Source organism: Tinamus guttatus, unplaced genomic scaffold (assembly GCF_059628265.1).
Source record: "Tinamus guttatus ecotype Peru unplaced genomic scaffold, ASM5962826v1 Tinamus_guttatus_pri_ptg000247l, whole genome shotgun sequence".
NCBI classification, from domain to species: Eukaryota; Metazoa; Chordata; class Aves; order Tinamiformes; family Tinamidae; genus Tinamus; species Tinamus guttatus.
Window position 1 is genome coordinate 4,223,954 of NW_028288781.1, and position 25,354 is coordinate 4,249,307.

At 41.2% G+C, this 25,354-nt stretch overlaps 1 protein-coding gene across 3 annotated transcripts in view; it reads left to right on the top strand.

The window, feature by feature from the left end:
• SMAD1 (SMAD family member 1) overlaps window positions 1-21,031 on the top strand; it is a 47,172-nt gene extending 26,141 nt beyond the window's left edge. For all 3 annotated transcript variants that reach the window (XM_088526577.1, XM_088526575.1, XM_088526576.1), the window contains exons 3-7: window positions 11,113-11,370; window positions 13,439-13,555; window positions 17,258-17,479; window positions 18,663-18,919; window positions 20,362-21,031. In XM_088526577.1, the coding sequence (XP_088382703.1) occupies window positions 11,113-11,370; window positions 13,439-13,555; window positions 17,258-17,479; window positions 18,663-18,919; window positions 20,362-20,505 (998 nt within the window). In that variant the 3' untranslated portion in view covers window positions 20,506-21,031. The remainder of the gene's footprint in view (window positions 1-11,112; window positions 11,371-13,438; window positions 13,556-17,257; window positions 17,480-18,662; window positions 18,920-20,361) is intronic.
• Window positions 21,032-25,354: the final 4,323 nt, after the last annotated feature.

Here is a 25,354-nt window from a genome sequence, read left to right on the forward strand (position 1 = left end):
CACCCGGGAGGACTGGAGTGGGCCCGGAGCCCATGGCCTGTTTCCGGCCAGCTGGGAAGCTCTGCTGAGCGAGGCTCGAGGGAGCCCGTGCACCGGCTGTGCATCCGCCCGCTCCAGAGCCCGCCAGGAGCAGGGAATCTGCGGGGGGAGCGGAGCTGCAAAGAGCCTGGAAAAACGAAGGCAGAAGGGAAGCTGTTGTTTTTCTGATCTGGGGAATGTGAGGGAGGGGATGAGCAGCGTGTCCTTTCAAAGAGGAAGAATACAAGTGAAGGGGGAGGAAGAAGAATAGAACAAAGAAAACTGGAGTGCTGCCTTTTTTTTTTTTTTTTTCCTGATGTGATTAAAGGAAGAAATTAGAGCAATGGAGGTCACCAGCTGATTCAAAACAAGGAAAAAGTGTGAAGGAGTTAATGCATAGGAGTAAAACTCTTGTTCTCACTTGTATATTCCTAGCAGACGCTCTGCACCTCGTCAGGCACAGGACGGGGAAGCAGAGAAGGGCTGAGAAGTTTGGCCTTGTTGCAGTGCAGGGTTAGTGCTGGGCGTAGCATTAAAAATAGCGTGCTGCAACAGGTGGGTACAATTATAGGATGGTTCCCCAAAATAGCAAACAACTGTCAGTTTGTTTGGCAAGTAGTATAAAGCTTTCATCATGTCAGTTTTGCAGAATTCAGTCCTCAAATTCATCAGCAAAACCTGCTTGGGGAAAATGAATTGCAATAAGGAGGGAATGGTCTAAACTGCAGGGATTTTTGTCCAATCTCACTGTAGCACAAGAGAGAAGGGTAGTAAAGGAATGTTCCTTTTGACTTAAAATACCAGACTTCCAAGTTTTAACCTCTTCAGTTAGATGCTGTGTTTTTATACAGGTGACTTGAATTCTAGTTTGTATAAATGTCTGAGTTGATATTTACTATCATACTCTAACTTTCTCCTGTATCAAAATAATTCCTCTCCCCCATTAGCTTACAAGAACCCCTCACTGCTGAGTATGCACTAAATGGTGAAATTGGTCTTGACAAATATCAGTTTAAGCAAAATGGTAGCTTATCAAAGGAGCCACAAATAAAATCTAATGTTAGCTGAATATTGTAAAGCAGGAAATGTACTAATATTACTTGCCAAGTGCATGTAGACCAGATGTTTGATGTAAAGTAAGTGAAGCAACAACTGCCTTTTAAATACAGTGTTCAGTTGCAACTAAGTAAAATGACAAATCAAGCCGTGAGGTCTATTGAAACTGCAAAATAAAATTAAGAGTTGAGGGGAGGAAAAGACAGGTTTCGGCTTATTCCTGCAATACCAAGTCTGGAGTGTTCATCCATCACCTAGCATGGACCGTTGAAGAACGGCTATTCAGCCTTTTCACTTGCAGTTACTGGAGCAGAGGTTTTTAGTAAAAGTCTAAAAATTTGTCACTTACGCTTCTGAGAAAACAGTAAAGCAAAGTTTTGTTAGCACAGGCTGTTGCAGAGCCTTGTTTAAGCCAGGTGGTGTTGGAACAACATAAAATAGCTCCTCGGAGAACTGCTTTGGCCACAACAGTGTTCATTATTTTTAACCAAGAGTAAACTCGATCCCAAGTTTGGACATGTAAGCGTCTTTGTATGTGAGAATTTGTCCTCTGGTCAAAGAGTATTCAACTTTGCCATAATCTTGTTTTTGGCAACACAAACCTAATGACAGTAAGGGTTTTCTCTCTACTTGGTGTTTCACTGTTTACAAGCAAGAGCTTGGCGAGATGTTTCAGTCGGATGTTTCACTGACTTATTGATGGTGCAGACAGCAAGCCAGGCTCCATCCATTCAGCTCAACGTACTCCAGTACCTGCTCTGTTCCCCCTGAAGGACTGGCCTACTCACCAGGGTGCAACTGCTGAGTTCAGCTGCTGTGGCGTCGAAGGCAGGAAATTAAGTTGAAAATCTCAAGAAGGATTGACCTTTGTTAGTTTAATACTACTGCTGTATTGTTTTTTCCTCCTAATTCTACTTTTGCCAGTTTATCTTTGCCGTTTTTTTAATCTAGGAGTTTGAGTACAAATCTCAAGTTCCTCTCTTGCAGTCTTTTATCCCCTTCCCAGTGTTTTCACAACTACATCCAGGTACTAGTGTGTAAGGGTTTCCCTCCTTCCCAACCCAAAGTTCTATTTTTGCAGTAGAATAATAAGTGGCTTTGCCACTTTATTTTTCATTCATTTGAAAACATCCAAGCTATACGATGCTTGGAAATTAAAATGCACTGTGTAATGTTAGTGCCTCGAGGCCTTCATAAAGGCTGAGGGCCATGTTGTGGTATGAGCCTGCAAAAACACTTCTATATAACGTATGTCCAGAGAGTCGTCGTCATCATTTTTAAAAGTAATATGGTTGAAAGTGCAGCAGTAATTGCTTGTCTTCTCTTTCAAAGCTCATACTAAAAGCAGAATTTTCTTGGGAAAGGAAGAATGATCAAAATGTGCTTTCTCTTAAGTGTCCTCTTGTTGCATTCTGTCATTTGCTCTCCGAATTTCCAGACGTGGAAAAGGAGAGACCTACCAAAATCCTCACCTAACTTGTGAAGGAAGAAAAATGAACCCGTGAGGGAAACTAGCTCATGTAAGCTAATGGATACCCATCTGGATAGAAAATGAACAGCCTTGAAAGCATAACAGGTCCTTTGGCTTGAATTCATTTTGCTTTGTTTTTTTAGGGGGCAGAGGGTTTTTTTCTTTTTTTAATATATAGTCTTAAAGTTATAATCATAAATTGGAAACTCTTTTTGCTACAATAATCATCTCTGTAACATGATGGGAATGAAACCAAAAAAGCAAATAAGTAAATTTTTACACTAATACAGCACACCTGTTTACAGGAGAACAGGATGTTACACTGGAGAGAGACAAAGCGTAGGTAGGTACGCTTTGTACCTGCCAAAGGAAAGGTAGCTTTCTTCAAAGGACACCATTACATTCTAATAAATGTTCCAGTCAGAAATATATATATATATATTTACGTGAACAGCAGGCTGTCTTTGGTCTGTCTTACATGTTTTTGGCATTCTTGTCTCTTAGATGAAATAGCCTGTGGGTGATATTGCCCTGTAGCTGTAATTCTTTTAATACAGCTCCACTTGTTTGGTGCAGGCATAATCTCAGTCTGATTTGCATGTTAAAAATAAGCTGTTCAATTCCCAGGCAGTTTTAGTTCACTGACAAATACAGGAAATGTTTTTATCTACAGTTCTACCAACATATACAGCTTGACTTTCACATGATTTATCTTTCTCTTCAGGCACCATCAGTAGCAGCATTACTGCTGGTAGTAATGTGTAACTCTCAACCCCTGGTCTATATCTATACAAAATCTCCAAGCCAAATTTAAACATAGTTAAGGTTATAAGACCTTTTAACCTGTTGTTTGAGAAAATGAAGAGATAAACCTGGCTCCTAACTGGTGGTTCTGCTGTATTAGTTGGTTTTAACCATTTTAATCAGATTCCATTTACGAATCCTGTTTGACATGATTGTTGCAGTAGCTTTTCAGGACAACAGCACAATTAATAGTGCTTTTTGCTTAAATACGTACATCTCTGTGGCATAGAAAATTATATAAATAAGTGTGGAAGTCGGGCTTAATATTGACCAAAGCAGGTAGAAAAGGGGTGAAATTGTATCTGCAACCCGCTACCGCAGTATCTTGCGGAGATCTCCCAGAAACGTGTGTGCTGCTTCTTGACTTCCTAGCAGCAGGTGTGCGAGTTAGCGTGCAGGAACTCTCCTGCCTTCTGTCCTTCAGTCAGACCTTGGCCTGGAGCTGGCAGCCGTAGCAGAGAGCAGCCTCCTCCCCTGCTGTACTGAGCCCTAGGGATTTGTTACTCCATATGGCTGGGTCTGCAACCTGGCCAGAAACTTGCTGCCTTAAAGCAGGGTGAGGAGGTAAAAACGGTGTGTGTCCCCCCTTAGAAGCTGAACTCCTGGCATTTCTCAGGATTTCTGAGCAGTCTGTGGAGGCTTGTTCAAAGACAATAGTACCTTGTTAGCAGATAGTTAACCACAAGGGTGTCAGTCTTTGCAGCAGATGGGGGACAGAGCCGAGAAAGACGAGGACTGAGGAACACCTCCCCCTGCCTCGTGTGCGACGTGTCTTGCCAGAAGAAAAGAAACAAAGCCAGACAACCGCGCAGGTGGCCAGATGCTGATTGGTTGTGCGCTTTGCAACACTTGTGTTAAGAAAGTATAAAAAGAAGTCGGTTTGGAAATAAAGTTGTCTCACTCTGCACCCCAGACTGAGTCCGTTTCTTCACAAGGTGCAACAAATGGCGCCCAACGTGGGGCTCGAAGACTAGCTGTCTCTCCGGTTGCACCGCCCAGCTGAACTCCCGGGAATCACGCTGAAAGGAAGCGTAAGGATCAAGCTGAAAGGAAGCTTACTTTGTGTGCACACTAAAAGCCTCTTGAAAGGAAAGAGGTAAGCGGCTGGGAACTATGGGTTCATACCTAATGAAGGAACAAAAGGACGATTTAGAAGCTTCTCCTAAAAACTTGAAACCGCAAAGAAAAAAATTAGGTGAAGAAGAGCTGCAAAAGGTTCTTGCATGGGCTTCTAAAGACGATCCTTCGGTGAATAGTAAGAATGTTTTTAATCTGGAAAGATGGGACCAAATTGGGGTCCGACTGTGGGATAGTGCCACGCGCGGTGATAAGGCTGCTGCTAACCTGTTGCCACAATGGCGAGTTGTACTCGAAATATTGAAATCTCATAGTGGGTTGCAGTCGAACATAAATGACGGGATCGGGGCCCCTGCCATCCCCTCCGCGCCTCCTTTACCTCAATCGTGTCCTGATGAGAATCAGAAAAGAAAACGTGCTGCAAAAGCCTTTGCGGTACTGCCACCTGATGAACAGGACGATGATCCTTTTGGTCCGGGTCCTATTGACCCTGGAAAGGAGCCAGACCTATACCCCCCGGATCCTCACGATAAATGGGCCTCAGTAAAACGAGGAGCAAAACAGGCGGGGGATGTGGGCATGCTGAAAGCCTTTCCCGTTATCTGTGCACCAGACCAGAATCCGCGTTGGGAAGGTTTGTCGTATAATCTTATTAAGGACGTGCGACGTACGGTGACAGATCATGGCCTTGGCGCACCATATACCACCCACCTTATACAATCTCTTTGTGATTCTTCGGTTTTTACTCCCCATGATTTTAAAACCTTGTTTCGCCTCATTATGACTGATATGCAATACACGATGTGGGAATCGAAAATGAGAGAGCTTGCTCGAGCTCAGGGGGAGGAAAACCAGCGGCTGTCGAAAAAAGGTCCTTTACGGGCTGTTACTGTGGACGTGCTAATGGGGGAGGGCGATCACAGTGCTACAACAGCACAAGCAGAAATCCCCCCTGAGGGCTTGCAACAAGTTAAGGCACTTGCTCTCCGCGCCCTTAAGGCCGTTCCGGAGAGTGGTAAACAAAGACAACCTTTTGTTAGCATAAGACAAGATGCGAATGAGCCATATATGAAGTTTTTGGATCGGCTTAATGAGGCTCTGGAGAAACAAATTGATAATGAACAAGCACGAAGCTACATTTTTAAGCAACTAGCAGTTGAGAATGCTAACCCTGATTGCCAGAGAGTTTTGCGGCCACTAAAGGATCCTACTATTGATGACATGCTAAAAGCATGTATTAATGTCGGTACCAAACAGTATGAATATTCACTGATGGCCGAAACATTTGCAACAATGTCTATGAAAAGGCCATGTTTTGCTTGTGGCCAATTTGGGCATATTCGTAAATACTGTCCGAAAACACAAGCAAACAAAGGAGCGCCTGGACTATGTCCGCGCTGCCACAAAGGACAACACTATGCTAATCAGTGTCGATCAAAATTTGATAAGGAAGGTCGACCGCTAGCCCCTTCGGGAAACTTCAAGCGGAGCGCGGCGAGGGGTCGCGCCATGACGGCAAATCACCCCTCGGAGTGGCTCCCACCGGGAAGCAGCCGCCGCCTGTGCGCCCGCACAGGGGGCAGCGCCGGGGTGGACCTGGCCACCACAATAGAAGTGCTAATTACTGATACATCAGTTGTGCTAATTCCAACTGGTGTCCACGGCCCCCTGGGGCGAGGAATGGCAGCACTATTGATTGGGCGATTTTCAACAACGAGACAAGGGCTGTTTGTGTTACCTGCAGTTATCAACGCAGATTTCATAGGAGAAATTAAGATAATGGTATGGACTCCGATACCACCCTGTACTGTGCCAATGGGAAGATATGGACGATATATTGATTGCTGCAGAGCAAAAGGAAACAGCAGAAGAGGCTCTGCATCAGATTACGCGAGCAGCATCAGCTGCAGGATTAAGAATTGCGGAAGATAAAGTACAGGAAAGTCCGCCTTGGCGATATTTAGGATGGAGAATTTCTGATCATCAAATTCGACCACAATCATTGACCTTAAAGACAGACATAAGGACTTTGAATGATCTTCAAAAACTTTTGGGAACTATTAATTGGATCCGTCCCTCCTTAGGAATTTCCACAGAAGAATTACATCCTCTATTTAAGCTCTTAGAAGGAGACACGAGTTTGACATCCTCAAGAAAGCTCACTCCTCCCGCGCGAGCTGCGCTTGGTAAAGTTGTGGACAAATTAACCACTCAGACTGTTCACAGACGAAAGCAGAATTATCCTGTCAGTCTTTTTGTTTTTTATTCTAGCTTCCAACCTTATGGCTTATTAGCACAATGGATACCACAGGACGCATGTCCATTAATAATCTTAGAGTGGGTGTTTCTGCCTCATAATTTTGGCAAAACTGTCACCACCGCTATTGATATGATTGCAATGGTTATTCAAAAAGGAAGAGAGCGTTTGATGTTTCTAGATGGCACAGAGCCTAATATTATTTATTTACCACTTGATACAAAACAATTAACCTTTTTGACTCACCAGTCTTTTGTTTTTCAGTGTGCCTTGGCAGATTATCCAGGACAGATAAGTATTCACTTTCCAGGACATAAAATCATACAGTCTTTCAACTCTCTTTCTCTATTACCTCTTTGCCATTTGAGCCTTACGCCAATACCTGATGCTCTTACAGTATTTACTGACGGCTCGGGTAGGACAGGTCGTGCAGTTGTAGTCTGGAGAAATGATGAAGGGCATTGGGAGAGCGACATACATGTTGTCACAGGTTCACCGCAAATAGTGGAATTATCTGCAGTCGTCCGCGTCTTTACGCGATGGCCCTCTGCAGTTAACATTATAACAGACTCTGCCTATGTTGCAGGATTAGTCTCTAGGTTAGAACATTCGTTTTTAAAAGAGGTTTCAAACGAGACCCTCTTTGCGCTTCTTTGGAAGCTTAGATGGCTATTAAACAGAAGGATTTATCCGTACTTTATCCAACATGTACGCTCGCACACCTCACTGCCTGGACCTATTAGCGAAGGTAATGCTCAAGCAGACAGCCTTGCAGGAGCTGTAGTTCTGCCAGATCGCTTTGCACAAGCACGTTTGTCGCATGACTTTTATCACCAAAATGCAAAAGCGTTACGGAGGTCGTTCCAGTTGACTCAGGAACAAGCTAGACAAATCATACAGTCATGCCCAGACTGCCAGCGCATTTTACCAGTACCATCCATCGGTGTAAACCCTCGCGGTCTTTCTGTGCTTGAAATTTGGCAATCAGATGTAACGCATATCCCTGAATTTGGCAGATTTAAATATGTACATGTTTCTGTTGATACCTTCTCATCCTGTATCTATGCTTCTGTACATACAGGTGAGAAGGCCAAGGACGTATGTCGACACTTTATTATGGCCTTTGCAATATTGGGAGTGCCAAAAACTATAAAAACTGACAATGGTCCAGCCTATATAGCGCAAAAAACACAAATATTCTTTCAACAATGGGGAATCCAACATATCACAGGTATCCCCCATTCACCCACAGGCCAAGCTATTATCGAGCGCACACATGGCACCCTTAAAAATATGTTACAAAAACAAAAAAGGGGGAGTGTAGGCTTATCCCCACAGGAACGCATAGCGAAAGCTTGCTATGTGTTGAATTTTTTAAATCGCTGGACAGAAGAGGGCCCCCCTATATACCAACATTTTGATTCACAGAGACAACACAAAGTTCAGGATAAAGCCCAGGTTATCATCAAAAACCCACAGACAAATCAGTGGGAAGGGCCTTTTTCTTTAATAACCTGGGGTAGAGGATATGCTTGTGTTTCTACAGGCTCAGGGCCAAGATGGGTACCTGCTCGATGGATTAAGCCTTTTTTAACACAGTCATCACCATCATCCACACCACCGTGACATCATCCACACAGCAGTGGATGCTGTCCCAAGCTAAAACCTACATATGGGTAATTCTGGCCAATCAAATTTGACAGGACATGTTCTGTCTAGTAGGACAGCCTGTTGATGTTTGGCATATTTCGTTTATTGTTAGTGTGCCTGCTTTGTTTCTTGTTATGTGTTTAAGGATAGATCATTTAATTAAGTCATGGCTGTTCAAACAAAAACAAATAAAGAAGGGTGAGATGTGGAGGCTTGTTCAAAGACAATAGTACCTTGTTAGCAGATAGTTAACCACAAGGGTGTCAGTCTTTGCAGCAGATGGGGGACAGAGCCGAGAAAGACGAGGACTGAGGAACACCTCCCCCTGCCTCGTGTGCGACGTGTCTTGCCAGAAGAAAAGAAACAAAGCCAGACAACCGCGCAGGTGGCCAGATGCTGATTGGTTGTGCGCTTTGCAACACTTGTGTTAAGAAAGTATAAAAAGAAGTCGGTTTGGAAATAAAGTTGTCTCACTCTGCACCCCAGACTGAGTCCGTTTCTTCACAAGGTGCAACAGCAGTCCAGTCCCTGCTCAGAATATTGCTGTTGAGTGAGCAGCGTTCAGATTAACTCCTCCATGAGTTAATGGGAGCTGGTGGGAGCAGCTGGACTGCCAAAGTCTTTGAGCTGCAAAGAGATCCGGTTGTGGCGTTAAGTGGCTGTTTTGGAGGTGGACTCTTGGTCTCCCTCCCACCTGGCAGCCTTTGGGTGCCTTTTCTCTGCATTAAGGTTGTTTGTTTGCTGCGACTACCCAAAACAGGAGAGTGCTCAAGTAAATTCTGCAGTGATATTTTTATGAGACTATTTGTGTTCTCTTGGTGTTTTTTTCAATCTTTCTTCTCCTTCCCTTTTGAAGAAACTGACATTAATTCTTTATGGTCAATACTAGTTTTGTGTGAGAGAGAGGGGGAAGGAGAAACATATCTCTGGAGTCCTTCCAAACTTCAGCAGTGGTTCTGCCCAGTTGCAGATAAAGTGTGTGTGCCCTGGGAAAATGTGACACTGCTTTATTTTAATTACTGAAAATATGCAGCAAATATCCTGTTCTGCAGCTGTTTTAAAAACCAATAAATTGTATGGCTTCCTGTGATGTCATATATGTTATTGTTTAGCATGATGTAGGGGATGAGAAAGGTAGATGATGTACTTTCTGCAGAAGTTAACTTTTCTAAAGTTAATGGTTTGACCTTTGTCCACAGGAAACAAAGGGCTAGGAAAGCTGTGTGGTAAAGCTCAGAAAAGTGAGGAAGACTCATAAAGGCAGGAAAGGGAAAATACTCTTTAATGCATGATATCATTGTTTTTTCACTTATTTTAGTGAAGTTCACTTTTTCACATATTTTAGACTGATAAATGTTTGCTATGACAATTAACATATTGTTTGAATTAACTATGAAAGACCTGAGCCTGTTTAATTCACAGAGCCTGCTTAATTCTGAGAGATCCTAGTATTTAGAGAGCCTGGGTTTGACTTTTGCTCTATTGTAGATAAGGGGGTATGTGATGTCAACCTCAGTGCTAACTATCTGCTTTGTATTACTTTTTCCAGTGCCCTATGGCAATAGTCACATTAGAGGTGAGGAGCAGGAGGCAGCTGAGGGAGATGCAGCTTCTCCAAGGGTGCTTTGCAATTGAGAGTGAACTTCCATAGCATGGGAGATGGATGTGTTTTGTTTCAGAAAATGCCCCAGTTAGGAGCTTTGTATATTCCTTGGGAAATGGAGATAGTTAACTGTTAACTTCTTAAACATGACATCTGCCTCAAAAAATTAAGATTCATTGGACGTGGTGGAGCTGCTCTGCTTTCTGCTTCACTCTACTTCTTTGTGCTTGTGCTCCCTCTCTCTGCCTTCCCTCCCTTCTTTCCCCTCATCACCCAGAAAAATCTAAATCTATAACAAGACCAGCTTTTAATCTTTTGAGTAGCTCAGCCTTCACTGCAAGTTATTCAAAAACAGAAGCCAAGGCAGTGGAAAAAGAGCCGATTCTCTTATCTTAGTGTATCTGGTATCACGTTCATATTCTCGTTTGAAAAGAGACCTTTGTTTCCCTGTGGTGAGGAGGCCTTGGCAGTGTGGTGAAACCAGGAGTTTCTAATGTGTGTTTCTCTGATCCCAGAGTAGCACACGTCTGGAACTCATTTGCTGCCCAGTTGCAATTGTTTTTTCTTTCCACTACGTAACTTCGTTTAAATTGCAGTTTTGTAAACTGACTTGAAGGGTTAATAATAGTCTCAGTGTGAACTTGTAAGAACATAGCCTAGGTTAAAAATAAAATTACAGCTGTTGGGACCAGGCTGAGTTCAAGGCCTAAATAACATTAGTATTGTCTTCAGGGAAAAAAAAAAATCTGTCCTTATTAGCAAGGTTTTGGGTTACAGGCCATTACATGATTAGCAAGATCACAAGCATGGTAAAATGAACTGCGTGTCAGCATTGCAAAGTAACAGCACTTCCCAGCATTTCTTTGTTAGAACAGAGCTAAAATGTAGAATTGCAGTTTGTTCTTGGCTCTTCTTCTCTAGCTCTCTGTGAAAACAAGCTGCTATCTGGTGAGCCAGGTAGCTAGCACGAGCACTATAAACACAAGCTATGCAGTATCTGGTACACAGAAACAGTTCTTGCTGAGGCATGTGTTCCTAGATTTGATTATCTCATTTTTATGGCACGTGTAAATGTGCCGTAGGGGACAGGGAACGTTTTTCCCTGTGCGTCTCCTAGTTCTGACGGACTGACTCTCTAATGCTTGTTCCATTTTTCTCCCTCCACCCCCTTTTCAGTGCTTCCTCCCGTGCTAGTGCCAAGACACAGTGAATACAACCCTCAGCACAGCCTCTTGGCTCAATTCCGCAACTTGGGACAAAATGAGCCCCACATGCCGCACAACGCTACTTTCCCGGACTCTTTTCATCAACCCAATAGCCACCCGTTCCCCCATTCGCCAAACAGCAGCTACCCGAACTCCCCGGGAAGCGGCAGCAGCACCTACCCGCACTCCCCAGCCAGCTCGGACCCGGGAAGCCCCTTCCAGATGCCAGGTATGTTAGTCTTCCGTTACTTGTTTGTGAGGCAGGAGTGTGCTTGAGCACCACAGGTATCACGATTATTTTACATAATTTTACATCAGCCAGTGCTTGTGTTCAGTGGTGAGTTAGAAATTGTTAGGTAAGGAGACTCTGTAATTGGTTTGTCTAATAATAATAGTAAGTTTTAAAAATGTATTTTTTTCATCTTTCAAACACAAACGTTAGAGTAAAACTCTGGGTGGTGTAGGATACAAATTCTTCAGGGTTTGGGGGCAGGGATACAAAATCAGGTACGCAAAGCATAATGCTTAATGCACGTTGGATGTTTTGACAGAAGAGTAATGCCACAGATCATTCTTGCTTAGGAAAGAGATCATCATAAATTCAGCAGAACGTTACAGCTCTGCAGAAGAAGGATGTTTCGCAAGGGGAGCATGCTACTGTACTTGATAAAATTTATTCAAATAATGATGTAATCTCAAGAAACAAATATATTTCAACTGTAAAACAGTCCCATAAGACCCTGTAAAGAAAACTTCACGCTGTTTGGCTTCCTAAAATTGAAGAAATAACAACCTTTGCTTTTTGTTCACTGATGTCTGTAGCAATTCCATGAAGGTGTTTTGTTTTGTTTTGTCTTTGCTCCTAAAAGGATAAAAATACTGCAGAAGCAGCTTGTGAGGGATCCCTGGATCTAAATGCTAGGAGAAGGACTCTATACAAATATTTACTGATTTTCTTTTGTGTACTTCCTTCAGGGCTGAAAAAGGCTGCATGTAAGCAAATACTTGTGAAAATCTGTTTTCTATTATGTAAAATTAACATTCATACATTCCTGCTGCTGTAGTTATTTCTCTTGCATTTTTTCTTCTTGTGAGTGAAGACTACTGAACTTGCAGAGGCAGGAGGGAAGGAAGAAAAGTCTATGTAGTGAGTGTTCTTTTTCTTTAAAAAAAAAAAAAAAAGTGAACTTTGAGTGGTCTGTTCAGTTTTCATCCCTGTAAAGGAGTCAGCAGCTGTGGGGAAGAAATTGAATTAAGGAAAAGTTGAGAGACTAGTTTCCTTGGTGCTTAGCTCTGATCAGTTTTCTATCTTTTACTATTAGGGAAAGAGGAGTCGATATGTGGAAAATGCAAGAGAGAGAAGAGGGAAAAAAAAAAAAAAGAGAGAGAAAGGCAGTTATCCAGAGATCTTGAAAACTTTCCAGATCCTGGCTAATTTGCTGCCTCTGGCCTCATTTCCCTATCTGTGCATCACTAATGCATTGTGTTCACACATACACAATTTAGCAGCAAAAGCTTGTAGGCATCAGGCAAGGGTTTCTTTCTTTTGCATGTGTCTTTGTGCAGTTAATTTGCAGTGTCTTCTGAAGTGTTGGGTAACAGCGATGTTGGCATCTTTCTCTGGTTTCTAGGAAGCTATTTGGGAAACTTTCCCAGAAGTGAATGGAACAGCTGGAGGGCAATGCAACCCATGTAGTAGGGCTCAAGCAGGGCTTTAGTGAGTGTGGTCATAGTGCACAAGAGAGTTTTGTACTAGTGATTCAATTAACTGCTCGTTGCAGCCTTTGAGAGACATGAAGAGATACTAGCAATAAAATCCTGATCCAGAAGGTTACTTCTGTGGTATTTGGGTGTTTAAATGCTTTCTACTGCTACTTACCTCTGAAAATAGAAGTAATGCTTTGCTGGTGGAATTGCATTGGAAACAACAGAGCTGGGACTGAAGACTTTTTCAAGTTCAGTCCGTTTTTGATATCTACTTCTGCCTTGACCCGGAGAGCTCTGTGTGCTGTAATTTTTAACTCTGAAATGCTGCAGGCTATAAATGTAACTAGACTTTCCTTTGTGGCTTGAAACTGCGGGGGAAGTGACTTGTTATTGCAGTTGCACTTAATATGCACAGTAATTCTCTGCTTTCCTGAATCAAGGTCCGTGATTGCTTTCTCAGCTTTCTGGTGGGTGGAAGTTTATAGCTGAGTCAGGCTGGAAGCATTTCTGGGCTAAAACTGTTTATGCGAGTGTGTATATGTACTTCCAAGAGAGGAAAGGACTTTTGTATCTCTGTGTTCTATATTTAGCTGATACGCCCCCTCCTGCTTACCTGCCTCCGGAAGATCAGCTGACACACGATACCTCCCAGCCAATGGACACCAACATGATGGTACCCGCAATGCCCCCTGACATACACAGAGGAGGTAAAAACATTTCCTTCTCAGCCTCTGCTTTGCTCCCTAAGGGTAAAGAGCTTTCAGAACTTCTGCAATGTTTTTAATAGTGGAGTATTAGTATTCTATGTATGCTGTTCATAAATTGTGTCATTCTAAGGGATGGAATAAATCTGAAGATTAAAAAAATATATAAGAGTAAATGTAGATTTAGCACAAGAATTTATCAGGTGAGCTTTGAAATGTAAAATATGTGGTTTTGTCACCACATCATGACCAAAGTAATTTGTGTGTTTTGTACCTGGAATGTTTGATAATCACTGAAACAAAATAAATCCTATGATGCTGTGCCTTTCTGCATGTAATGCAGAAATTAAACAGATGCAGGCAAAAAAGTCTCTTTGTCTGCAATGATTATATTGATTTATTGAGACAGAGCAGTTAATGCTATATAGTGCCTACTGAATTATGGATGGTCAAGTATAGCTCTCCAAATGAAGATTTGATCAGAAGATGGATGCTAATACCCTCACTTATGTAAAGCCCACAGACATTTCATATGAGCAGCTGGAGTTGTTGTGTTTTTTTTTCCCCTGTATTTTTTCTTTTGAGACAATACATGTAATAAAATTGTCTTTTCTCATTATGTTACAGTGTTTTAGTTCTGAATTCTAAATTCCAGTCCCTAGAGAGTATGCTCTGCTTTAAATAGTTACCCCTTCTCCTAGTGATAAGAGGTTGAACATTTTTGTTTTGTTTTGTTTCATATTGTTTTGTTGTTGTTCCACCCTCTCACCTTTCTCCTTCATCTTTGGGTCACACAGTGATGGCACATGGTCCAGAACTGAGAGCGGTCTGCCTGAGGTGGCATTGACACAGAGTTTAAAAATCCATATTAAAAAAAAAATCTTCTATATACTGTGACACAGACATCTTCTCACACTCTGCTTTTGAAAGCCTTTGCAGCCAGCCACAACTGCTGAATAAAAGATGTAGTGCATTCATCATGATGTGAGAAATAGCCCCTTCAGAGAACACATCAGCTTACATAGCTACAGACTGTGCCAAGAAAGAGCAGCAAGTGGAGTTACTGTGCCAAAATGATTATAAAGATTACAAGCCTATGAACAATTTAACTATTGTTTGATTTTTGTACTCATTTTGTTGCTAAGCTTAATGTCTGTTTTCAGGAAGTATATTTGCCCTCTTAAAACAATTTAGATAGCTTCTGTGGTAACCTATTTACTCTCTGTATGGAATGAGTTTTGCATGTGATAAACCCCATCTGCAGCATTTCCAGTTTTTACTGATCCAGAGCGCTCTGTGTGTGTGTATAGTCCTTGCTGCTGCTGTTAGCCCAAAGTACTGCAGACTTCTGTTTTTTATTCCCCTCTTATGAAACATCTTACAGTAGCAGATTTGTATTACCTGTGATTTTCCTTTGTGTTTTTTAGCATGCAACCATTTCAAAATTGAGCATCATGTCTACTAGTATTTTTCACTCCTCATAGTTCAGTACAACAAATTTTTACCTGTGTCCTTCAGTTTAAATTAAAAAAAAAATACTGCTTCTCTTTGTGTACCATGCTTCTGGGCATTTTTTATTTGTATATGTGTCTGGCAATTGCACTCCTTAAAAACCTGTCGCAGGTTGTTCCATAACACTTTTTTTTTTTTTTCTCCTTCAACTGTAAATGGACTGCAGCATTTTTGTTGCAAGCTTTCAGGAGCATGTTCTCTATGGTGATTTGTTAGTCTTAAGAGATTTGACTTAACAAGCTGCATCCTGTCAATGCAGTTGGGTAATTTCCACTGCTGGCCCATGCTGGGAATGGAGAGACTCAGCACACCTGCTCTGCATGACTTAAAGCAAATGTAAGGAAGTTAGTCTGAAATCTGTGTGAGAGAGATATGATTCATTCTGGAAGAATGGCCAGCTGGCAAGATTTCTGCCTGGCTTTGAGAACTGGGGCAAAGCTGCAACTTTGATAATCACTGGCATCTTCACGTGCCAAGTACTCTACTGAGAGTAGGGTAACCTCTTCCTAAGAATTTATGGCTGATTTTTACAATGATCTGAAAGGATAGAAAATGCTATGGTATCATCTCCTTTCTGCTGATGTTTTAAGCAAGTGGTTGATCAGCTGTGCACGTAATGCTTGGTAGCTTTGCACAGCAATTTAGCATGTGTTGCTCTGCTTTCTGTTGCTTGCCACGTTTTGTATCTGGTGTACACTCCTGGTTGGGGGGCAGGGAAGGGGGGATTTTCTTCATTCTGCTCCTGTCAGAAAAAACATGAACAAAGGAAAATAGGAGCATTGGTCTTAAGTGACAGAGACATGGAGTCAGGGTAAGGAATCATCTGTCCAGAGGAACAAGTTTGCCTGTAAAACTAATCTTACTTTCATTTTAGCCCTTTGGCCTGCAGTTACAGCTTTAGTCTGCAAAGTTGGTATCTCAGCAGCAAGTCCAACTGTGCTAGGCTGAGCATGGAAATAGTATCCTTCATTTAAAAGAAACCACATAAAGCAACCACATCCCTTTGCTAGCCTGCTTTTATTTGGAGGCAGTTTAATAATTTGTAGCTGTGCTTGGCACTTGAAAGAATGTGCGCTGGGTGGAGACATCTAAAGAAGCTTATGCTGCTCTTGGACACCCACTGTGAAACTCCTTTTGGTAAAGACCGTTTGTATCATCAGAAGAAAAGTTTCCCACCGCAGAGTCACAAGTGTTACCCCAAGACTTCCATGTGTTTCCAGAGCTTGATAGACAGAAGTTACGAACCATGGATTTCCTGCTGGCTTTCTGCAGCTGGACTTGCTGAGGAGGAGCTTTTTGTTAGAAGAATCTGGAAAACAGTCGTGAGAAATCCTTGCTATTACTCAACAAATAATTAATTGTTCTGGTAATGAACAACTTAAGATTTTGTATTTGCTAGCACTTCACAAACAAAAGGTTCTTGTAAAATAATATCTTCTTTAGCTTCATCCACTCTTTATTCCAGCATAACAGTTGGGAGTCTGTATGTTATGTCCTTGTTCAGCCTCAGCTCCCAATTAGTGTTTATTCACACTTAAACTCTATCTTATGTGTGTTATGCAGACAGACGTCAGTCTGTTTTTGCTTCAGAGGTCTTGTCCTTTCCCCGAAAAAGTCTGGGAGAGAGATCTGTGTATATTCTGGATATTAAAAGATTGGCTGTATATTTAAGCCATCCTGCTGTACTTGGTACCCAGAGTTACAGGGAGCTCTTGTCCAGTTGTTTCCTGCTGATTCTCCCTGGCATTGTTGAACTCTGCGATGTGGGCAGTAACTGCTTTTAATTTGGTGGCTGAGTAGAGTGAACTGAAGTAAATTAACTTCATTTGCTAGATTGGAAAGAAAGTTGAGCTGTGTGATTGCAACATTTCTCTGCTGTCTAGTTTACTCCTTCGTATGTTGCAGAAGATGCGGCAGGGGTAGAGGGACGCAGCTTGGCATGTGCTTCATGTGCGTTTTTGTGGGTACCTAGTGCCAACTGTTTTTATTTTGCGAGTCTTGTGCGAGTATCATTGATGTATGATTGCTCTCTTGTATGTCTCTGGTTCTGAAAAAGTCAAAAATGATTGAAGGAAGAAGAGCCTTATCCAGATCATCTTTCAGTGATCTTAGGACAACATCTGTAGGTTTATTACTCTTCAAATGTGTATTTCTGTGCCGTTAGACCATAACGTTTCCTCGGTTGCTTTGCAGATGTTCAGGCAGTTGCTTATGAAGAGCCGAAGCACTGGTGCTCCATCGTCTATTACGAGCTCAATAACCGTGTCGGGGAGGCCTTCCACGCCTCTTCCACGAGCGTGCTGGTCGATGGCTTCACTGATCCGTCTAACAACAAGAACAGATTTTGCCTTGGGCTGCTCTCTAACGTTAATCGAAACTCCACCATTGAGAATACAAGGCGGCATATTGGCAAAGGTGAATTTTAGATCTGTGTGTTCAAGTTCTGGGGTTTCGGGTTGGGGACAGGTAGAGTTGGATGGTTTTGCTTTGTGGGTTGCCTGATTTTTACACACACGCATACACATGCACACACATACTCTCATACACTTTTTTTTTTTCCCTCAACATGTCAGTTTTAGATCCTAGCCTTCAGGGCAGGCTGATCTTCCTAATACATGCAATAAGTGATTATTAGAACATTGGTAAATATATAATTTTCTGGCCAAGTGTTAAAAACAAATCATTGTTCTTACCTGTTGTGTAATTACAGGAAGCTGTTAGTCCTAATGGATTTTTATGAAGTCTATTATAATCTTAATTAAGGCTTATGGCTGTTTGTTTAATCAAATGTCTTGATTTATCTTGATTATTGACACATATATAAATCCTAGCAATGGACACAATTTTTAGCTATACTTAGTTCCAACATAAGCTAACTATCCTAACATCTATTTAGAGAGATAAACTGCTTGACCAGTCTTTGCAAATGCATCTTAGACTTCTTTCCTAGTCTGGTTGATTCTTTCAGTGGGAATCCTGTGCTTATCTTCTTTTGATAGCTGTGACAATATCCTGCCAGAGAATAGAAACTTCTTTTTCACATCTGACTTAATATAATCCTCTTTTTTTGAGGGCCTGACTGTTATGCAGCTGCAGAACTTATGTTGCCCCCTGCAATGGATCATTCCTGACTGACTTTTTTTTTTTCTTTCTTTCTTTTGAGTGTTTACATTATCAATAAACTCTGGATTTTCTGAAACAGTTTGGGATCCAAGCAGTGTTTAAAAGTACTAGTTTATGAAGGACCAGTTAATTCTCTCTTTCCTTAGTGGAAGAGAGAACTGACACTCAAGGGAAGAGTTAAGTCTTCAAGTTTTAGCCTTTAGCCTGGAAGACTTTCCTCTACCTGAGGACTTGTGCAGCTCTCAGCAGTCTCTCACAGCTGTTCTGTGCCACTCTAGACTCTCCTTCCTTTTTTTTTCCCCTCCATCCATCCATTGCAAATATCAGGATATTTATTTAACATATCAATCATTTTCTCTTTAAAAACACAAAAGTAACTCAGCTATCTCTAGGTATCTCTACGAAGTCAGAGTATGAAGAATAGATACACAGTCTGAATTCATCTGACCTACTAGCATCAACTTTTTCCTCCCAGGTGTTCATCTCTATTATGTTGGTGGAGAAGTGTATGCTGAATGCCTTAGTGACAGCAGTATCTTTGTGCAAAGTCGGAACTGCAACTACCATCATGGTTTCCATCCAACCACTGTGTGCAAAATTCCTAGCGGCTGCAGTTTGAAGATTTTCAATAACCAAGAATTTGCTCAGCTTTTGGCTCAGTCAGTGAACCATGGCTTTGAGACAGTCTATGAGCTTACTAAGATGTGCACTCTCCGTATGAGTTTTGTAAAGGTATGTGAAAATTTGCTTGAGCATACTTTGTAATCAAAATAAATTATTTCTTAATATGGTAATTTTGAATAGTCTATTGCCTCTCTGCATCAACTTGTTAATGACCACTAAATTAAGATATTTGCAGAATAATGTGCTTTATGTGTAAGGCAAAACTGAAACACATGAAGGTTTTTTTGTTGTTGTTTTGTTTTTTTTTTTTTTTACTGCGAGGGGGGCACGGGAATCTTCTGTTAATGCACACGTTTTTAAGACGGATTCCAAGGACATGTTTCTTCAGATACCTTGCTAGTCGCTTTGTGAAGCGTTCCAATCATATCTGTTAACTATTTTGACTTCATTGCATTGCCTCTATTTTTACCATACTGATTCAGCTGAGTGCTTGTATTTAAATGTGTATGTGTGTATATAAATATAATTTTCCATAATTACTCTGGAATTGTGAGGCTTCTCTTTTTTAATTTTGGGGCCATAGGGCTTAATACAGTACTACTATGCTTTGAAAAGAGTTGAGTGGTTAATTACTTGTCTTAAAAGCAGAAAAGTCATCAATCAATTACATTGCACCAGCTTTTGTCCTTTTAAATGACACTGTTAGCATGTGTCCATCTCCTGTTCTGTAAGAAATCCAGCTGAATTTCATGCTTTTCTTCCTGGCTGGCATTCTTGAGAGGTGAGCAGGGACTGCAGCATGGGTGATTCTAGCATTTGTTGGAGCATAGATAGCATAATTGGCTAAATCTGTCTTGACTATCCGCTCCCAAATTAGGCCTTTCAGCAATTACTGGGAATAATACACATACCTTCTATTCTGCTGGGCCTATAAGGATAGTAATCATGATTTGTTACGATGGCATGAGCTTCAAAGTATGCACTGAGATATAAAAGGGCTGGTCATGTAACTGAAAGCAGGCAAACAACATAGCTAATATGCCGAAGTGCTCTTTTTGAGAGACGAAGAGGGAGGTAGAAACTTTCAGTGTGTGTTAGAGCAAGGCTCCTACGCAGAGAAGGTCGCTTCTAGACTCTATGTCCCGTGAAGTGGGCTGGTTGTGTTGCCTGACGGTTGCACAGGACCTGTTCTGCACAGTGCAGTGTTGCACTGCACAGCAGTTAGAGCTGAGTATCCCCATGAGGTTCATGGAGAGCAAACTCCAACTGCAGTTACCTTCTTGCTGTTTTCTCCAGTTTCTCACCTGTTCCCCTGTGGTTCACTTGCAAAATGATTTTGAATCACTTCCTCCAGTTTTTCTTTTTAATTTAATGTTGAAATGTGATAATAGTTGGTACATCAAGGGTCTTCTGTGACCCCAGTGGTGATCACTGTTGGAAGCTAAGTAATTTCAGTAAGAAAGACAACATTTGAATTATGCTTGTCATGGATTTTATGTTATAAAATAAAGTGTTTTTTTTTCTTTTCCTACTTATGATTCTGTTTCCAGGGTTGGGGAGCTGAATATCATCGTCAAGATGTCACGAGCACTCCTTGCTGGATAGAGATACACCTTCATGGTCCCCTTCAATGGCTGGATAAAGTACTTACTCAGATGGGCTCTCCTCACAATCCTATTTCTTCAGTGTCTTAAAAGGTCCCAAGCTCCTGCATTTTGGAAACAATTGAGCCTTGCATGTACTTGAAGGACATATGAGTCAGACACGCTTTTTTTTTTTTCCTGCCCCCTTACTCCCCCCTCCCCGCCTCCAACTGGCAACAGCTGAATAAGAGCCATGAAAATACTTGACTTCTGTGACCAACTGTTGGATTTGGAAAATAAATAAATAAATAAATCCCTTTGACTTACTGTTGGTATCAAGAATTTTAGTTTACATTTTAATGTTCTATTGCAAAGTTGACTTTCAGGGCTTAGTGTAATGGGGACAACCAAGTGAAAAACACAATCTGTTCGACTGACTTCCCAAAGGATTTTCCTGTAGTTGGCACTCTGGGATTCTCTTTCTTCCTTATGTTCAACGTTCACTGCCTTTTCTTTTTTTCCCCTGTGTCCTCTGGGACTACGAGCCTGTGTTGGTGAGGTCTGTTTTCTGTAGGATTTCTACAGTACATTTTAAAACCATTTGTCTCGTTGATGGTTGCTGTTCTCTTAAAAGAAATACGGTTTAATCTCAACAACTGTGTAATATTTTTTTTGAAATAGTGTCCTGACCATACTGCTGTAAAAATGTTAGGTATGTTTTTTGCTAAGTGTATGTATGGTGTATCTGAAAGTTTAGAAATTAATAAGATTTAGACCATAAAGGAGTTACGAATATTTGAGGGGGGGGCGGGCAGGGAAAGAAGGGAAAATAACAAATGAAATGTAGAATATATTGTAAACATAGCTTGTTAGTTTAAACTGAGGTCTGAGTTTTGCTGTGCATTTCATTTTTTATAGTGGCTTCAACTTGTTAATTTTGATTATTTTTGCCTCTTCCTTTCTCTTCAAAACAATTGTGCAGCTGGTTAATTCTTTTACCTGTGAAGAGGACAAAATGATTACTTCCTGCAGTTCAGAGGCTGCAGCTCTATGTATTTCAAGGCAAAATTGTACAGTATGCTCTTTAACTATTGAGCAGTTTTATACAGTTTATGTAACAGAAATAGGCTTTTAATTTTGTAAGAAAATCTTGTTTTTCCAAACCTAGTAACTGTTAATTGTTTGGAGGACTTCAAAACCCCTGTATGGGTCTATTCAGCTTTTAAAAGATATATATTTTTAACATTTTTTAAACTGCTTGATTTATTTTCCTCTCTGGTGTTTTATATTTACGTAAGCTGTAGTACTTTTAAGTACCTTTATTCCAAAACTAGTGAGTCCTCTTTACTGGAATTTTTGAATAAAACCTGTTGTTACTGCTTACATTTGATTAAAACCTTGTCATGTCCAATTCTTAGTAGTTTTGAACAAACCAGATGCAGAAATGGAGGCACAATTAGCAATGAGGAGATGCTGAACTTAAACACTTAGAGTTAACACAGGTTAGTAACCCTAATCTACTCAATACTCTACTCAGTATAGGAGGTAAATGAGTTCTCTAGAAAACTAGACAAGATCAGAATGCTGCTACACTGAAGTATCCTGACCACCTAGTAAAACTTTTTTTGTATGATTTCAACATACTATCTTTGTACGAAAAGAGTTTCTCTGCCTTTTCTTGAAGTATCTAGCAGACTCAAATCTGCAGAGTTACAGGAAGGTAGTTTTTTCAGTATGCACTGCTGCATTGAGCTCTGAGAAATTTGGGGGGGAAATGCCTATGAAATAATAGAAACAAAGATAAGAAATACCTATACAGCAAGACCAGATCTCATTTGAGTTCCTATCTTCTCTGTTTGTAAAATAGAATTAGCAAGTCTGATCTTGCTTCATGAATGGTTTAGAGGTCTTCCTCTAAAAATTCACCCTCCCACATAGTATTTTCATCAAGGGAATTGTTTCTTGATTGCCACATTCCACTGGAAAAATATTTGGACACCATTTTTGTCCATCAACTCTTGCATAGTCTCTGGACTGTTTGCCTTAGGCTGGTTTCCTAGCAGGCAGTGTTGCCTCCTGGACCCTGCAGCCATTCTGTGGAGACCTGCTGCAGCAAGGGCTGCCCCTTCTGCAGGCCTCACCCTCCCGGAGCAATGGGAGCTTCCTGTCCCCTTTCCCAGGTTTCTGCCTGGGGGCTGTTGTCTGGTGGCTGCAGAGCCTGTGAAGCAGGGGAAGGAGTGTAGGATTTGGGGGCAAGCGGGAAGCCACCCCCTGAGCCTAGTGCAGATGCATTGGGCAGAAGGACGAGGAGAAGCTGAGCAGCTGAAAGGAGCGTCCTAGCTAGATGATGGATGTGTAATGCAATGAGCAATATCAATTTTTGGAGAGTGAGTCAATCCTGTTCTTTGTTGTCATTTTTAATCTTGATTCGATTGGTTCAGTATAGGTTTTTAAAACATACCAAACTTTTGCTCCTAAAGCAAAAATATAACTGCAAAATGTTCAAGTTCCTTATGCAGGAGAAGCTGGTTAGGAACCTTTCTTATATTTGTCAGCTTCAACAACAAAATTTTTTGTTTTAACTCAGCATATATTTTCACAAAGAAGCGTAAGTCATAGAAAGATAAATACAATTTAAAGATTACCAAAGCAGAAAGAACACTATTGTTCACTTTCTGGGTTTTTGTTGGTTTGTTTGTTGCCTTTTTTTTTTCCTCCCCATCTCCTACCTATGCTACACTAACTTTAAACTGTTCCCTGTAGTTTTATTCCTTTTATTGGAATAAAGCAGTTGGGTAGTGATATTTTATTTTATTTTCATCAGTGCTGTAACCAGCAATCAAGCTGTTTAAAAAGCAGAGTGAGAGCCAGGCGGGAGATCGTAACAATGCAGATTTGTTCCGATACCATAGTTTGACCTTTTTGATCACTGAACAGAAGCTAGTGGACTTAGGTAGGTTTTTACAATTTTATATTCTCTTACATTGTTTGAGAGTGCCTTTGGGAGAGGCAAGTATATTACAGGGTTGTTTTATTTATTTTTTCCACTAAGCTTGTATTCAGTATCCCGGAGGCCATTTTCTACTTAAAAATAAATAATAAAAACTGCAATTTGGTGTGATGCAGTCAGAAAATGCACACTTGTTTCAAGAGACTGTCTCTAAATATATTACTGTAATTCCTCTCTGCTTTTTCTGAACTGCAATTAAAATATTAGCTCTAACTTTTTCTGGTAGTACTTCCGTGGGATCCCAGTCTTTTAAAGTTATGTTCTGTTGTGTGTTTTTCGGTGTCATTTATACTGTTGCAATGCAATCTACATAATATTCTCTTTATCTGTTATCTAGCTTGTTGTTTGTAGCCAGGGAACATTAGGTGTGTGTGTAAAAAAGTGTATGTACGTACCTGTGTTGGCACAGAATATCCCAGCTGGACCTTACTAGAATGGCCTGGAACAGCACCTGGAACTAATAGCCAGAAAAGACGAGGTAGGATAGGAGCTGTGCTGCTGGAGAAACCTCTCAGCTGAGGCTCTTGTGAAGATTTCTGGAGAGGCTTGGAGAAACTGGCTTATCTGCCCTATTTGGGATAGCTGGAGTGAGAAAACTGGAAAAGGCATAGGACAAGCCAGAATCTGAAGAGTTTCTTTCTCTTATAAAACACAGGAAGATGAGAGCTAGAAACTTGGAGGGGACCTGAACTGTTGCCTCTGCACGGGGTGAGTTCTTGTGGGCCATTTGGTTGTGTTTTCCCCTGGCTTCCTGGGTCCAGTCTGAGCAGCACAGTCAAATACAGAAGAGACTACTGCAGGGTGAAGAGAGTAGAGGGAGCCCCATTAAGAAAAAATAAGGCATGGATAACTTTTTGAAAAAGAATCGAAGAACAGCAGTGAGCAATATGGCCCCATCTTGGTGTACTTCTCTTCCTGGTTTTACTTTATTGCCACACTTCAAACTATTGTTCAATGCTTCATCAGTTAGCTGCATTTTGATGAGATTAAACTGCATTTATTAACAGTTTTTGGTTCCTTCCTTCCGTACACTATAGCCTCTTACTCTGCTCATGAGATGCATGATTCATAACTCTGTGTGAACTGGCAGTCGCCTTTTTCTGGATTTGTGCCTAAACATACAACATAACTCTACCATCACCAGTCATGGCACAGCAATATATTTTTCATATGCATCATCTCACAGTTCATTTTTTTCCGAACATATTGAAATTTTGTGAGGTAGAGGAGTAAAAATGCCCTTTGTTTTAGTCTCTGATGCTCTCGTCAGCTGCAGCAGCTAAGTCTAACAGGATATATGGTGAACTGGTTTTCCAGAAGCAGTTGTAAAGAAGGGACAGCCTCCTGATCCATACAAATTCACTATGATCTTGCTAGATTTGTTACAGTGCATATAAGCATGCCCTGACTTTAATGTGGCTGCAATCATGAGTGGTCCTACTGCCGTGAATGGAAAAGATGGGCATAGTTTTTAAGTGGGTCTAATAACTGCTATAGGGAAAAGAATGGCATGGCAGGGATGTTGCCCTGTGGAGGGATGTTGTCCTGTGCAGCCAGTAATGTCAAGTGCAAAAGTAATGTAAAATACAACCCAGAACTTCATACCCAGTCCAGAAGCCTACCAGAGGATTCTGTCATGTTTTTGCAAAGTAGGAAGTCTTATTCTAAAGGCGCAGTTTCCTAGTTGTTCCTTTCCTTTTTCTGACCCCAGTTTTCATACTGCTGCTAAGGTTTGAGTTTAAAACTCTCTATTTTCTTTTCGTGATCACATCAGCTTGTCTTTAAACACAGAAAATTCAGGTTTTAAATACCGAAAATTCAGAGGAGGCAGCTGTGTAGCCAGTAAGGTAAAGTTTGGAAGGAGAAACAAGCTCCTTTATTAGTTTCAAACTGTAGACTGGCCTTAGGATCTCTCAGAGCACCACTAAAAAGCAGACAATTATAACTTGC